General features: G+C 38.1%; 1 protein-coding gene across 3 annotated transcripts in view; it reads left to right on the forward strand.

Annotated features, from left to right (window-relative positions):
• ppk23 (pickpocket 23) overlaps positions 1–17,576 on the forward strand; it is a 589,427-nt gene that overhangs the window by 554,179 nt on the left and 17,672 nt on the right. For 2 of the 3 annotated variants that reach the window (XM_067785802.1, XM_067785803.1), the window contains exons 1-2: positions 16,050–16,466; positions 16,583–16,680. The exons of the other annotated variant lie outside the window; for it this stretch is intronic. In XM_067785802.1, coding sequence (XP_067641903.1) covers positions 16,309–16,466; positions 16,583–16,680 — 256 coding nt within the window. In that variant the 5' untranslated portion in view covers positions 16,050–16,308. Of the gene's footprint in view, positions 1–16,049; positions 16,467–16,582; positions 16,681–17,576 lie in introns of those variants that run through there. 3 annotated transcript variants of the gene reach the window in all.

A 17,576-nucleotide genomic window follows, 5' to 3' on the forward strand; every position in this document is an offset into this window, starting at 1 on the left:
CTAGAACCTTTTAGTACCAGAGTGTGCCCAACAAATTTCCGACAAAAGCCTTTGGTCCATCCTTTTATTCTTGAACCGTACAAGCTTTATATATATATGAACCATAAAGTCTAAAAATCACACTAGATCAAGGTGTACGACGGTGTTGCTTCAGCCCAAAAAGTATTACCATCGAAATTGGCAAATAGTGAAAGTGAATAATTCCCTGGCATTCAAATAGCTCAAGATAGTATTTGATGGGTGCATAAGAATGTATAAAATATGACGTGGCTCATCATACTCAGCTTCCCAGCGTTCACTAGCACAAGGTCGCACTTCCTTCTTCGCATCTCAATGACGCTCCCATACAGATAGTCTCTGCACACAGTGTTCTTCTTTTCATATATAGCGAGGCATATCCTATCACACCAGTTTTTTTCGGTACATCTAAAAATCTATGGTGTTCACATACACACAAACTTTCATTGGGTTCCTGCGTTCCATCTCCTCGCTAACCCGAGACGTCTAGATATCTTGGCTGCAACAAGGTAATCCAAGTTTATATTTTAACCTCGTTGCATGCGCACATACCGATGCTAGGCTTAGCGTCAGTCACGACGTGAAGTGGTTTCGTGTTCTGCGATTTTTTGGTTTGGTAAGGATGAACTGCGACGGCCGCCGTGGTGTGGGAGTAGCGTGCTCCGCCTACCACACCGTAGATCGTGGGTTCAGCTCCCGGTCGAAGCAACATCGAAAATTTAGGAAAAAGTTGTTCAATTAGAAAAAAGTTTTTCTAAGCGGAGTCGCCCCTCGGTAGTGATTTGGCAAACACTCCGAGTGTATTTATGCCCTTAGGAGTCGGAATAAAAAATGTAGGTCCCGTCCCGCTAATTTATAGGAAAAATTAAAAAGAAGCACGACGCAAATTGGAAGAGAAGCTCGGCCTAAAATCTCTTCGGAGGTCATCGCCCATTGCATTTATTTTTTTTTTTTAAGGTTGAACTGCCCGATCAATAAAGACCTCATACAGACTGAACGTTTCCATAGTGTTACCAGATTTTGTTTGCTGACCGGTGTCCAGTTAGCTTGCCCATCATAAACCCTAAGTCTTGCCTCTTTAGAGATATAAGCAATCTTGTAAGTCTAGGTACTATCGTAAGATTTGCTCATGATCTTAGAAATTTTAGAGTCCCGCGCTTCTTTCCCCACCTTACCTGTACGATAGATCATATGAAACTCCCGGCTACCTTTTGATTTCTCCCAAGCAGATTGGCACGTATTTTAATTTTTGGCGAACATTTGCGCGAACTGTTCGTGCGTGTATGGCGAAATAGCTCATAATCGTAGTAATTTCTGAACGGAACAGACGTGCGCGGAAAAGTAAAATGGACAATAAAAAATGTCTGAGTGAATTCATTGAAGAACTGCTCGTTTTTTAAACCATTCTTTGCACCAAATTCTTTTTTTGCGATCTTCTCTCTTTTTTTTACGCTTAATTGCCACAGCGAGCAATATTGCTGCAGCACAATTATTGTCCGTATTTATCGCTGTCTGAAAGAGAACTAATGTTCGGCCAAAAGTTCGTATGATGTATGGCCAAAGCTGCGAACAAGATTGCGGAATGTTAGCGGAAATGTTCGTGTCGTGTATTTGGCGCTTTAGAAAAAACATAATAATTGAAATTCAATTAATATAGAATTTTCCAGGGATTACGAATATACAACTCTTATTAAACAGAAAATGATATTTTAGGTAGAGCCGCTCGAAGTTGATTAATTTTTAACACTTAGAAAAATTTGTGGTTTTTGTTCTTTTTTTTGTTGTATTAAAAATTGTTTTGTCTCTAAATTAAACGGCCTGCTACTGCTTTCTTGTATTGTAACGAAAGGATATTTAATTCTACGTTGAAGCAAAACATAAAATTTGTTTTTTTATAAAAGTTGTCAGATCTACCTGTTTTTCGAAAAGCCTATTTTTAGCACCTTTTTCGAAATTTGATGGAAAATAAAAAAATGACAAAACAGGTCTCCGTGAAATTTACAGTAGGTATTTGCTGAATATTCAGTTACCTGAATTCATAAGGTCTACCTGCGTCCAGCTGCGATTTCACTTTTTACATCAAATAAAGTGAAGCAACCTTGGGTATAAATACGCGCCGGAGCAGGTATAGGTAAGAAGGAGGCGAATTTAGTACGGTCACTTTTGTTGTTGGAATTTGTTAATAAAACTAAATTTTTCGGTTACAAGCTGCATAATACCTGGAACTCATTTCCATAATTTGAGTATATAAAGCAATGTTTAATACAACGCCCAATATCAGTCGTTTTTGGAGTCTATACACTCAGAGAAAAACGCCGTTCTAAAATCCAGCACCACCGGACTCAGCTCAAGCTTTTCATGTTCTTACTTTTTTGTTCTTGAAAAACGAACGACCTGTTCTTAAAACAACAACCTTGTTCTTGAACTGACACCATTTTCTTGAAAAAAGAACGGCCGGTCTTAAAATATGAACAAATGTTCTATTAATGAGAACGATGTTCTTAAATCAAGCCCAAGAAAAAAAAACGGTACAATTCGTGTGCACTACAATGTTAAATACACCATTTGGCACCAGCTATTAAGCAGTTATAGTGGCCCAGCGGCTATAATGTTGCGCTTGCGATTGTGTTGCGCGAGTTCGATCACCGCCAAACTCTGAGTTTTTTAAAACAATTTTTTTTTGTTCTATTTTTTTAACTCTTATTTTTCGTTCAGTTACATTCACATATCCACATAAATAAGAATAATTTCTCAATAAGAGAAATGTATGAGAAAATGCTTATTATGCATTTTTCTTAAACTTTTGAATTTTAATAACAATTTTTTTGTTGTAAATATTCTTTATTTATGACAAAAATATTATTATTAATAAAAATTAAATAAATATATTTAAAAAAATACTTTCCCTCCCACCAAAGATCAGGCACGAACCGTTCTTAAATTGAGACCGAAAAATGTTAAATCGGCCCCAAATCGTTCTCGAAGCGTGAGAACGAAAAATCCTAAATCAAGCCCAAGTAGTGCTTGAAATGAGCACCGAAGGTTCACACATCAATACCAAAGTGGTCATAAAATACGAACGGTGTGCTTGGAAAAACTGTTCTTAAAACAAGCCCATCGGTCACGAGTTAAGAAATAACGTACTTAACAGACTTTTGTCAACGAATGTTCTTAATTTTGAACTTGTTTCGTTCGTTTTAGAACGATTTTTTCTCTGAGTGTAGAATAAAGTATTCTGTTTATTTAAATAAACATAAATATAGCTCGAATATTTTTTGGTAAGATATACTCGATGGCAAATTTTAATATGTCTCTAGAAAACTCCAAACTATTTGAGGTGTTCAAAGCTTCAAAGACAAAAGCGGAGTTCGTTGAGGCTATTATGACAGAATTACCAAATGAAGCATGCAACAAAGAAGACGAAGACTTGAAAGAAAAAATTGGCTTCCTCTACATTCCAATACAAAGAAAATGGCAAGCAGTCGGTGGTTCTACTTCAAGATTTATAAGTAAGCATGTAAGCTGGCTAGCTGGTAAAAGTTGTTTGGATGAAGACATGCCTAGCACATTAACCAATCGAACTAGAGGAAGACCAACAAAACCCATAGAAGAATGTTCGACCTACACAAGGAAAAGCTGTCAGATTATACTAGAACTATCGCCACGACTCATCTTCCAGAAGCATTGGCTATTAAATATAAAAAGGACGAAGAAAACACCAAGTCTCATTTCATAGGAGCAGTTGCGTTAGCAAGTCCAGTGCGATTGAGAAGGATCAAAAACAGCATTCCCACACCCCCAAATACGCTACCTAGGAGATACACTCCTGAAGAGTCTTTGGCGCTGTTTATAGATCTCGGGTTATCGAAGGATAAATATAATATATTGCGTGAGTCATTATTGCAACATAATGCCGATCTTTTCCCTGGATACAAACAAATCACTCAAGCCAAGAAAGAAGGAGTTCCTCCCGGAGCCAAAATAACCGAATTATCAGCTGAAGTTGAGCTCCGAAACTTAATGGATATGCGACTCTTGAAAAGTTTTTCTGAATAAAAGTTGAGATCACTGCCAAAAAGCTTAATATTGATAAAAAAAAAATGGGGCTGCGATGGATCATCAGGACAAAGCGGATATAAACAAAGAATAAATGTAGACGATGGAACAATTACAGATGGTAATATGTTTATGGCTTCTATTGTTCTCCTCCGTTTAAAAGATGAAGCTTCAGAATATTGGAAAAATCCATGGCCGTCATCAGTTAAATTGTGCCCGCTGATAATATGAGAAGGAGTCTTCGGAACTCATAAAAGCTACAGTGAGTGATATTAAAATCAAATCGCAAAATTAGAACCAACAATAACTGAAATCGGAGACGGGAATGATGCATGATTTTCTTCTAACAATGGTCGATGGAAGAGTTTTAAACTTACTAACAAACACATCATCTACATTGAAATGTCCAATCTGTAAGAAGAGTCAAAAAGGCTTTGAGAATCTTGATGATTAAATTCTTGACGAACTAAATTATGAGTATGGAATATCTCCTTTGCATTAGAGGATAAGGTGCATGGAATTTGTTTAGAAACTGGCTCATACACTACCACAACAAGAAGAAGTTTTCGAAGACAATGCAACATCTAAGGAAAAACAAAACATTAGAAAAAAAAATAATTCAAGATGCGTTCTATAAAGAGCTTGGCCTGAGAGTTGACTGCCCAAAGTATGGATACGACAACACAAATGATGGAAACTCCTCAAGAAGATTTTTTAAACACGATGAAATGACTGCTCGCATTGCTGGAGTCGATAGAGATATTGTCAAACGTAAAAAACGGGAGTAATTTTAAATATTTTAAATTGCAATGGAAATGTTATTGCACCTAAATTTGGAGAATATGCATCGAAAACTGCAGATCTGCTGCTTCAAAAGTATCCTGAGAAAAAGCTCACACCAACGGTACATAAAATTTTGGCCCATCGAGAGGATTTAATAGAATACCAGTGTTTAACATTAGGAGAATTGTCTGAAGAAGCTCAAGAATCGAAAAAAAGGACTACAAAAGATATAGAAGTACTAACGCTTGCAAAATCTCACGAGTTCGACAAAACGAGGACCTTTTCAATATGTTGGCCATCTCTTCTGATCCAGTCATATCATCCATGAGGCATGGTAAGATCATAAAAAGATCTTACAGAGACCTATAGCTCAGAAATAGTTTCCTTGTTTGATATATTTTCAAGTAACGAAGGCTACGTAAGAGTTAAATAAATGATCTACCTTTTTCTATCACAACAAAAAAATTATTTAGTACTTAGTTTTGTTATTTTAGTAATTATAATCATATAATTTTCGTTTTTACATCTTTTTAAAATTTATCAAATTTTAAGATGAGTTTCGAAGCACTCTTTATGTATATTGTAACGAATTTACTTGCAAATCCTCTACTAAGTTCGAATCACTAAACTGTTGAATAAATAACTCCAATTTGTAATAATGCAAAATGGCCTTTATTAAAGTACTTCACAATAACACTCAAACTGTGCAACGAATAGCTTGCTTAATAACCAAACTGATTGATAGCTCAAATGAAACTCTACTATTCAAAATAATACTGCTCTTGCTCGCTAGATAGCATCTTAGTCGAACCTGCTTGACAACTCAAATCAAACTGAATTCCAGCGCCTCTACAATTGCCGCCTTTTATACTCTTTGATTTCAACCTTCGCATCTTCTAGGCGCTTCCAGAATCTACTAGTCCAGCAGCTCTCAAACTTCTCAGCTGTAACTACAATTGCACAATTTTATAGTTTTTTTCATTGCATACTTATAGGAGTATCTCAGATATATGCATGTGTTAGTGCATTGACTCTCCGCTGCTTGTATACGTACATGGTACATATGTGTAGACGCAATTATTGTTTCGTTTATGTAGATACATAATGATTGAATTATTGATGTGCATTCACGTCACTGCTTAGCATCGGCTTAGAGATAGCAGCACCCCTTAGTTTTGCTAATATTCGTAACAATATTTATTTTAAAGCTTAGGCTTTGGCTATCAGAAGAGTAATACATTTTTACAGAAATCAATAAAATTGGTAAAGCGGTTATTAAGGTAAAACTGTTTATCATAAGTGGGAAGTGCTCAAAAATTTATTAGTTGTTCATCTTTGGCTCAAATAAAATAATATTGAACAACTTTTAATAATTTTTCTTACTTAAGTATTAATAAAATAATTGGTTTTTGAATTTTTCAAAAATATGTAAGTAAATTTATACAATGAATTTTAAAGCAATGTTTATATATTTTTGCCCTAGCGTACACATTTCACTTTTATAAGAGTATAACATCTTAAAAGAAGTAATGCGTCCATCAAGTTTGGTGGAGATTGATAACCTTGCTACTAAGACAAAACTTTTAATCATAAGTGTGTAGAGCCACACTCCTTCATACAACTCATTAGTTTATCTGATTTCATATTCAAATACAACCTCATAAAAAAAATTGCAAAGTTTATCCTTCCGTTTTTAACAAAAAAAATTTTTTTTTTTTTTTTCTACAATTTTTCATTTTTGACGAATTATTGTGAAGCACCCTGTTACTCTGGCACCCTGTATTTTAAATTGTCCAAAGTTTAAATAATTAGCTTTAAGGTGCATTATAGATCTTTGAAATATCTTCGTTAGTTCAAAAGTTAGTTATAAGTTATGCAAAGAAAAAACTCAAAAGGCGCCATAGTGCGTCGGTTCATCTTTTGGGAGATGGAGAGTAAGTTAAATTCTATATTAAAAAGCCACGTCTTCATACGCACCGCAGCGATATGCTCGTTAAAAACCGTGAATGACAGTGCGAAGTTCAGCCGAAGCTCCCTCCCCGCCACAAAACAAACACCGTGGCCTGACCTGAGCTTTTTTTATAGCCTCTGCGGTCGATATTGCAAGGAATTTTGAAACCAAATAATTTTACACATACCTCATAAGGATATAGGTTGTTCCGCAATTTTCCAATGCATTGCCTTTCAGTAACACTTTTACAAAAATTCACACACACATCTACATACGCAAAAAAAATATGCTCCACTTGGTGCAACGCCAGCAACATTTCACCGCCTTTGGCGCCACATTGATGCACCACTGAATTGACACAACCAGCAGCTGGACAGTGCAAAAAATATATGAATATTGACCATTGCTGGCAATGGCAACAACAACAACAAGAATGCATGCGCCACCGCCGACACAAGTCAATGTCATGTGAGCAATAATATTTGACATCCGCCAGTGCAGCAGCCATGCAGCGAGGCAGCAACAACAAAATATGCAATAAGCATAAATTCAATACGAAATGACATTTAGCTGCATTTGCTTATGTTGATACAAAATCACTTGTGAATGTGTGCGTGTGTGTTGCTTTATTCCAGTTTGTTTTGCCTACATTGTCATTACCGACAAAATAAATAAAAATTTATAAAATAAGGCAAAGCATTTCAAGGCTCATATCATTTGAAGGAGTTTTTTATGCAAATGCTGATCATCAAGGCTGTAGTAGAGCACTGGAATTCATATAAAGCTTATGTACATACATACATACATTCACTATATAAGTATTTATGTTTATTCGTGCTAAGATTCATAAAAATTTATTAGCGCACATATGTACATATGTACGTATGTTTACATTCGTTGGTAAACGCCCCATTTTAAGACACTCCCCCTTCCGCTAAACCCAAAAGCCGCCTTTACCTCACACAAACATATTCTCACAGGACCACAAATTTGTCGTATTTCTTGTCATCATCGTCATTTGCATCGTCTTTAAGGACGTCTCACCCTCATTTGCAGTACTTTTCTGTTGTTGTTTATGCTCATGCAAGGATATGTATGTAGTTGTGTATGCTTGAGTAAGTTGATGTTTGTGTTTTCAAATTTAAAAGTCCACCACCATTTTGTTGCTGCTACAGCTTTTGTATTATTGAGCTGCTGAAGGTTTGGTTTTGTTGCTGTTAGTGTGGTTGTGCTTTGTTGCTGTTATTACCATTACCCTTGCTGCCGTTACTTCAATTATGAACATTTTTATGAGCTTATCACCCGCGCTCCCCTCCTCCTATAACAAAGGCAATCTTCTTATGCTTTTTTCCATCATCATTTAATTCGCTATTTTGAATGTCACACACAATTACGCCAAACGCATATGAGCGTATGTGAGTAATTGTTGCGCTTGTATGTGTTGGTGCGGAAGCAAAAACCATATAGAAATTTTGATATCTCGTACTGTAGGCGCCATGGAAACAGCAAGGATGAACATCACACGGGCCATACGGACGAGGGAATTCCTAGTAATATAGAGGCTGCATAGCACGGTAACTCTATCTGGTGGGCTTTGTCGAGCAGCGGGCGGGGTACACACACACGTCACGTGGTCCCTAGTTCACATATTTATTTAATGCGATGCACCATTTCGAAGCTATTTTGATTTAAAAAATTGCATTCGATCACGGATCCCATGACACGATGCGGCCCCAGCTTTCCATACCATGAAAGTTGCAATCCAGGAAGCCTGGCATATCAATATGCGACGAACAGAGCAGTTGAAGGCAGGCGGTGACAGATGTTACTAGGAGTAGGTAAACAGTCTGCTACTCCCGAGCAACCCAGACGATTAAGGAACAGAATACATAGTGAGGAAGAAGGGAGTGACAACAGTTGGGCATCAAGTGACTGAATTACACAATGGTAGTTGGCGTACAATGGCGTGGTTGCAAGGGGTACTATCGGGAGGGCAAGAGATGGGCAGTATGATAACGGGCTGCACCAGTTGAGTAGCGAGGCGCGCATTAGCGGCAGTGAGAACACGAAGACTATACCAGTAGCAGAGCCGCAGGAATGGGAGCATCGGTGATGACGCAGAAGCTACAGAGATCGGTACTTATACACTCGCAGCAGCTGCTCTTATCGGGGGTGGTCAGTAAATAAAAAACTGCAAAGACTCGATGCTGGACAAGTAGGCCCGAGCGCATTGGCAACCCTCACCGCACCTGGAACAGAAGATTCTCCTGGGCCCTCTATATTAAAGCCGGTGATTCTGCATTTCTTACAGCGCGAGCAGCATTCTTTACTATTTAACTCGGCTTGCAGATTGTCCAGACTATTGATTACCTATTTTTCTTATTTAGCTTCCGAGCTTTGCAGCGGTTCGTATTGCTCAGTTAGTTACAGCGTCCCAAACTCGCTACGATCAGCAAAATGGCTGTACTCTACCCGGAAGCCATCGTGTATTCGTTGCGGGTGGTTTTCCCTACACAAGGTCGAGTGTTGTCGGTAGAATTTGATTTTTTTCAGCCTTTGGAAATCTTCTAAATTACTAATTCGTTGTTTCGGCTGGCCACGGTATGATTGGAGTGATTTACCAAGTAATATCTCACAGAAGGTCAGTTTACTGGAATGCGGTAGCATTTGTCAAGCTCCACTATCCTCTCAAGATACTCATGCAGCGAAATCGTCTTACGCAGAGTATACGTGGCAGATCATGTTCATCAGCTTACATCAGCTTCGAATGTAGGATGGGATTCTCCATCTGTCTGGACGGTAGCAAACCTGCTACCCATTATTTTTAATAATTATGCACTATTCATTAATCATTATTTATGTTTCCTTGTAGATTTTTTACTATTCAAAATTCACTGTTTATTAATCATTAATCAGTAATAATTTGTCATTATTGATAATCCGTTATTTATTATTCATGATTTTTTATTCATTATTCATTTTTGATTATTTAATATACGCAATTCTCTATTTGTTAATCCATATTTATTTTTAATTATTTCATTATTTATTCCTCGTAATTCATTATCCATTAATCATAATGATTAATGATCAAGTGAAAATTAATATCAAACAAATTTTACATTTTTCAAGGGTGTAGTCGTCCATCGGCAGTGGCTTGGCAAGCCGAGGGAATGCTTCATCATCACCGTTTCGTAACAAGTCACGCAAACGTTCCCGGTTTCTCGACAACTGACACCAATTGGAAGCACCAAGCGAGCTTAAGTCTTTCCCACCTACCTATCCCAATGCAGTAGAGGTCCCGGCTTCTGCTTTCAAACTGCTTTGGGGATACTTTCTTGGCGGAAGCGTCTTTGTCCATTCATATAACATAACGTAGCAAGTGAAGCCTTTGGGCTTTAATTAGGAGTGGCCGCCGTGCTGTGATAGTAGCGTGCTCCGCCTACCACACCAAAGCTCCTGGGCTCACGCCCCGGGCAAATCAATATCACAATTTTCGAAATAAGGCTTTTCAAATAGAAGAACATTTTTCTAAGCGGGGTCGCTCCTCGGCAGTCTTTGGCAAGCACTCCGAGTGTATTTCTGCCATGAAAATCTCTCAGTAAAAACTCATCTTGCAGATTCCGCTCGGAGACGGCATAAAACAAGGAGGTTTCGTCCCGCCAATTTGTAGGAAAAATTAAAAGGAGCACGACGCAGATTGGAAGAGAAGCTCGGACTAAAATCTCTTCGGAATATATCGCGCCTTACATTTTTTATTGTCATAACTGCGTCAAGCTCATAGAGTTCTTCATTATAACTCCTTCGATAATCGCCGTCGGTATTTTTTCTCTCCAACATTCAAAGAGTCATCTCATCTTCTCAAACTTAGTTGTTGTTGTAGCATTGCTTCGTCCCATCCAATAGGTGCGACCGATCACAAATTGTCATCAATATCCTCTAACGGGAGTCCAAGGAAACTTGCTGTTTAAACAGGGGTGGACCATAATGAGAGGTCTCAAACTTAGTCGAAGAGCATCTCGGTTCTAACACAAAGTATCTCATAAGGCAGTCACTTTAAATGAATTATAATCCTAAAAAGGAACTTTCCAGGCAGCTCCTAAGCAAAACATCTAATCTCCCTTCTATTAAGAGTCCAACTCATACATAAATCACCCCGCAAGTCTGCTAATCACTAGTTCAAAGCACAGCGTGCATGCACAGTCTCAGAATATAGCCACATGGAAAGTATCCTTTAAGCTCAATATGTACGTATATGGCGCTCACGTGTTTTTTTAAGGGTGTACGTTAAAATGCGATATAGCGTATTAGATTTGTAGATTTTATGGCGCTGTTGCTTTGCCATACTTCCAGTTTTGGCTTTGTTTCGTATGCTGCAATTCGTGTCATTGCAGTTATTCGAGTCCGCGTGCTTCTGTGGCTACATATTGATGGTAAACAACTTCAACTCCTTCAACGGCTATTGCCATCTTGGGAACAATGACGCTGCAGTGACAACACCAATAATAGCCAAGCATAGTCAAACATACAAACAAGCATCCAGAAGCCAGAGAAGCCGTGTGAGCTTGACATTCATGCAGTCTCCAGTCAGTCAACATTAAATTCTCCATATTGGTATTGTGAATGAGTGCAGTTGCCAGTATCGTACAATTTTAACGAATTGGATAGATTTTTTCGGCGTAACAGATTTTTTTTTCTTTTGGAGAAGGCGGAGTGATAGTACTCCTCTTTTGGAACATCTCTTATTGGTCTTTCACTTCTCGTTTTGCCTACAACTATTAATATCGGTGGTAAGTTTCCCGCCTTGTTTGTAGGTGTGGCATTGGCTTCGCAGTGCTTGAGATGATCTCATTTGTTCCTGTCTATTGCTGGCAAGCCTAAAAAGACTTAACTAAAGCTTGTTCATAGTAAGTTCCAATATGAGACGAGCTAGGAGGAAAGCCTTATTAAACGGAGGGAGGAAATAGGACAGCAAGTTCATGGGATAGAGGGCAGAGGCGGCACAAATGGAAACAAGGACAACAACAAAGGCGGAAACGACGACGACAGCTAATAACGCAGGCAAGAAGAGACGCTAAGCTGAAGGACAGGAATTTAATCAATAATTTGCGAAGGCGGTTAGGAAGCACCTGAAAATTCCATAAATGCGTGGCTCAAGTATTACAAGGGAGAAGGTGGTATAAGCTTCGCCTGCTGTCTTGGATAGATCGAAATTGGCGGATGTTGTTAAAATACTAGCAGCCTCACAGCCGGAAATTACAAGTGGAAAAGCATTATTTTCACGCTCCTCATAACTGAGGATGGCATTGATCCGGATTTCGTCCTCCAACACAAACGCAAAATACCTCGCGAATAGGCTCATGGGAGAACTGCAACTCGTGGACCCATAACCAAAATCCAGGGTAATCTACCCTCTTTCGACTCTTGTCCGTGACATGATGGTCTAATGCTGGGCTCTACATCCCATGAACTTCTTGTAGAAGAACCCGCTCTCGAGTACGGATTTCGGGATAAAATTTTACAGCCAGACGCTGTTAAAATACCTGCAGGCTCACAACTGCGAATTGGACGTGAAACAGCTCTACCATGCGTGATCCTCATAACCGAAGACAGCATTGATACACTGGGTACAACCGGGTTTCATGCTCCAACACAAAAGCATAGCAAACTGGTCAAAATTAAACTTCAGTACTCGTCGATGGCCTCAGTTAACCTTGTCGTTTTATTACTAAAATTGAACACTTTATAAGGGCATTTTCTGTGAATTGGGAAGCTCAAAGGTACGACATTAGGCAAAACAGGTATGCTGGAATTTTGCTCGTCGGCGGTGAACCACCGTGGTATATCAGAAAGCTCCGCTTACCACACCAAAGGCCTTGGATTCAAGTCAAGGGTAAAGCAATATCGAAACTTTAGAAACAAGTTTTTCTGAACGGGTCCACCTATAGGGAGCGGTTTGGCAAACTCTTCGAGTGTAGTTCTGCGATGAAAAGCTTCTAAGTGAAAATTCACCTGTCTTGTTGCTGCCATTCGGAGTCGGTAGAAAATATGTAGATCTATTCCCGCCAATTTATAGGTAAACTTAAAAAGGAGCACGACGCAAAGTAAAGAAGCTCGGCCTAAATCTACTCGGAGCTAAATCGCGCCAAGTTTTATTTTTGTTATTATTTTACTAAACCAAATAATCTTCGAGAATAGTCCAAATGTATGGCTCCATATCAAAAAGTAAGATTTATTTCAATTCGGTTTATGAAAATTGCATGTGACATACTTGACTATAACACATAACAAGCACACTAAATCAGATGAAATCCGATACGATCAGATTGCTGGATCCATATCATGTACCGAATTTGTATATATCCTACGTTGCAAGCATCACAAAATCTAAATTCCACCCATTTTTTTATATGACATCATACAAGATCACGTATCATATCGATCTCACATCATATCATATCACATCATATCGGTACGTTTTAACATATTTGGTGAATATTTTGTTACGAGAAGCGAGAAGATTAACTCAAGATCACGTATCATATCGATCTCACATCATACATATTACAATATATCGGTACGTTTTAACATATTTGGTGAATATTTTGTTACGAGAAGATTAACTCAAGATCACGTATCATATCGATCTAACATCATACACATCACATCACATTGGTACATTTTATTCAGATTTGGTGCATATTTTATTACGAGAAGTATTAGCCTGAACGGCAACCACGTGTCGTGTGGGGTTAACGCTGGAATTTCGTACCCGCCAAAGCTTCTTATATGAGTCACACATACACACATGCACATTTTATTTAGTCAAATAAATATGAATGTGCTTTAAGTCTGTATTATTTGTGTTATCCTTGCTGAGAATGAGGTAATTTCTAAGCGTCATCAAATCGCTGTTTACATGTGTATTTGTATGTGTGGTTATCGTTCGTGTTGAGTGTCTCCATTAGATTTCAACGAGGAGGAAGACAAATAAATTGAGCAGGAAGAAAAAAATTTAAAAAAAATCAAAATGAAGCAAAGGTTAGAACAAGAAGAATTTCGTATATAAATTTTTCGCAGCTCCTTTCTTCCCACATATTCTTAATGGCTTCGTGCAGCAGGAAAATCACATGCGACAAAAAACTCTTATAACAATATGTTGGATCTGAACGGATTAGCATTGTAAGAGATTGTTAACAAAATGTATATTTTACTTGTAATGAAATTTCGCAAAGACTTAATGATCCGCGAAAAATGGTGATGAAATGAAATGTTCGTTGTTTTTATAGATTTTAAATAGATTTTACATTACAGCTTTGATGAAATATTATTTCTGGTCTGAAGCACTTCTGTTTTTTATTAGAATATTGTGGAGTAGTCTTTTTTTACTAGTTTTATAAATTACGCCATTTTGAGGCTTGTGGTATCGTGATATAAAAGCATATTTTTGCAAGGCAGAAAGCACATAAAATAATATGGATGAAGCATTTTAGTGACGCATATGGAAATTCCAAATGAACTGCAAGAAGTATGATGTGCGCCATGTAAGTATGACTCGGAGTTCGACAATGTTAAGGTTTATTGTAGCGTAACTTATTAGGTATACGCTTACTGCTACGTTATGGTTATGGTTATACCTACGGTTATACGAATGGTTAATGATAAGGTCATGTGATGGTTACTTCTATGGTCATGGTTTCAGTTATGGCTACGATGCTAGCTATGGTTACAGTTATTGTTATGGTTATGGTTGCGGTTATGCTTACGGCAATAGTCATGGTTATGGTTAGTGTTATGGTTGCGGTTATGGGTACATTTATGGTTATGGTTACGATTGTGATAACGGCTGTGGTTACGATTACGGCTATTTAAGATTATGGTTACGGGTATAGCTACGATAATGGCTACAGTTATGGTTACGGCTGTGATTATGGCGGGTACGCTTAATCTTACTATATCGCTGTCGCTTCAGCTGTTTTGATTTCAGTTAGAGCCAAAATTAGAGCGCAGTTACTGCCACGATTTCAGTTACGGTTATCGTTTAAATTTCAGTTACGTTTACCGTATAACTATATTTAAGGTGTGGAATCAAGAAATGAAGCCAGGAAAAGCAGGCTAGGTTCAGTGGAAGCTGCCTCAAATGTGATGGAGATCACTTGGACGGCAATTGGCACTCGGGTAAACCATATTTCATAGCGATGCTCCGAACTCCAAATCCTCTAAAAAAATTTCTTCATTGAAACGAGGTAGCAGGTTGCGGACTGGGTCAGCAATCTGTAAGCTTCCCAACAGCCAAGCCGGAGCAGTTTTCGACGGTCAGCTGAACATGAAGCGACACTTCGTAATCCTCCAATAAGCTGATACAAATATATTTGGCAGTAAGTTGACGCATACGGCATGAATTTTACCAAAAGCTAGCCACAAATCGAACTTAGTGAGTTAAGACTCTGTCTGAAAAATAGAGGGATAATGTCCCATTAGTATCAACTTCTTGAAGCTTGGTCCATAGATATCAGCTCTTGTTTTCCGCCACCAAATTTCAAACCATCCGAGTACCGGACCTCTGAGTCAGAATCAGTATTTGGATACCCTGTTTCTCAAAAAATTCTGTTCACAATGGACACATCAAAGTTCCATGAAATATTGAACGTTGGCGCATTCGACGATGGCAACCTCTTACATTATTTCACTTGGCGTAGTTTTCTTTGCCGAGCTCATAGCCACCAGTGACGTTTAAAGACCTCTATTGTAATTATTTGGCTCCCCCGAGTATTTTAAAGCTTGGCCCCATACGGCACTTGCCCCCGATATTCTTAATTGCTAGGCAGGAGAGCCGTAAAAAAAATAAACATTTTGGCATACGAAGCTTACATATGCTTAATATAAAAGATTAACTTCACATAGCTAGGCAAAAATGCATCGAAAAAAGCCAACCCATCCACCCACAAATAATCAAGATAAAGCTCAATCGACCATTGTCAAATGGCATTCCGTGCGTGTTACCTAAGCGTACAACATTGATTTGCTTTTATCTCTATTGTACTTTATTGACTTCAATCAACTCATTCTCATCATTGGCGCTTGTCAGGCATATATATGTCAGTGCTCCACTTGCTCCCCACTAGCTTCCACCACCGCTCAACATTTCAAATATCAGAACAAGTCGTAATGATTTTCACTGCATACGCAATTAGTCACGACCTGTGATATGGTCAGTTGTGATTTGTAGGTGCAACAGAACACTAACGTCCACGCCAACTCTGGCACAAAGCTTGGAGTATCCTGTGTTTAATATGCATTGAGCTTGAAGCGTACTTGATTGAGAGACATACTCGTACACACATATTAGGCATATGTACCGTTGAGGTTGCAGTGACCGATTTCGATTGAGTTTATGCGGAAATTTTGGCAATTTTCTTTTTAGTTACGATGTTGTTTCTTAGTGAATGGAGTACACCTGAGTGAATTATGCGAATGCTGTTGGGTTTCCTAAAAAGAAAATGTCGAAAAAGAATATACGTGAATGGACGAGAAAGTTGGGCGAAACGTTGACAATATTTCGTCGTAGTTTAATTTTTCAAACGAAGGAATTTTTTCAAAATTCTACTTTGCATGGTGTGCGTTATATAGCTGAATCAGGACGTCCGGTGGGTGAAAAGTAGGTGAAAAAGCTAATCAAATACACTAAGCGAAAAAGAGAGACTTCGTCATTAATCGTGTAGTAAAAGGAAGACATAAATCCGGTTATTGTTATTTCACTTTTTTTCCCAATAGATTTATGTGGTTCTGCTTTACAACAATTGGTGCTGTGACTGCTTTGGTGATTATTATGAGTTTGTGGGAAAAGTTTCAAACCAATCCTACAATTACTGGTGAGTACCACAAAAAATTTTAGAAAATGCACATTAGGGTGACCTTACGTTGAGCGTTGAGTAACTCGTTGCAATGATATAAGCGTAATTAGACAACAAAGGAAAAGCTTGGGGAGTGTACATAAACCAAAAGGCAACAAGAAAATTAAAGAGCTTGGGCAAACCGGAAAGCGAAAAGAGGAAAAAAGAGAATGGAAAGGCGAAAAAAGGAGGATGCGAAACAGAAAATTCAAATTTACAAGCTTCATAAGTTGGTACTAAGGACTCACTCATTTTAATGATATTCCAATACATTGCTTAGTAACACATCACCAGGTGATGACTTATCAGATCAAATCGCATCAGAAAAGAGTAAATTGTCATTCCTCCAAAAGGGACATCACAGATGGTAGACCACAATTAAATGATTGTCTTTCAATGCATGAAAAACGTCAATCAGATTTAACGATTCTCTAGGAATTCCATTTTATTAAGTCCTTTTGGTTTATCAAGGTGAAACATATTGTGCCAAATATTAGCAACACTAAGGGATACTATCATCTCTAAGCCGATACTGAACAGTGACTTGTATGCACATAATCAAATTAATCATTATGTCAACACATATATCCTTACAAACAGCGGAAGCAACGCACAAACACATGCATATATCTGAGATACTCCCAAAAGTGGGCAATTATTTGTGCAAGTAGTTATAATTTTATAGCTGGTAGCTAAGTAAATTCTAGAAACGCCTAGAAGTATGGAACGAGGAAATCGAAGAGTATAAAAAAGCGCTATCTGAGCAATCATAATCGGTTTGATTTAAGCACGCTATCTGTCGAGAAGTAGAAGTGTTATTGTGAAGTACTTTAATAAAGGCCATTTTGCATTATTGAATATTGGAGTTATTTATT

Source organism: Eurosta solidaginis, chromosome 4 (genome assembly GCF_040869045.1).
Source record: "Eurosta solidaginis isolate ZX-2024a chromosome 4, ASM4086904v1, whole genome shotgun sequence".
Classification (NCBI taxonomy): Eukaryota; Metazoa; Arthropoda; class Insecta; order Diptera; family Tephritidae; genus Eurosta; species Eurosta solidaginis.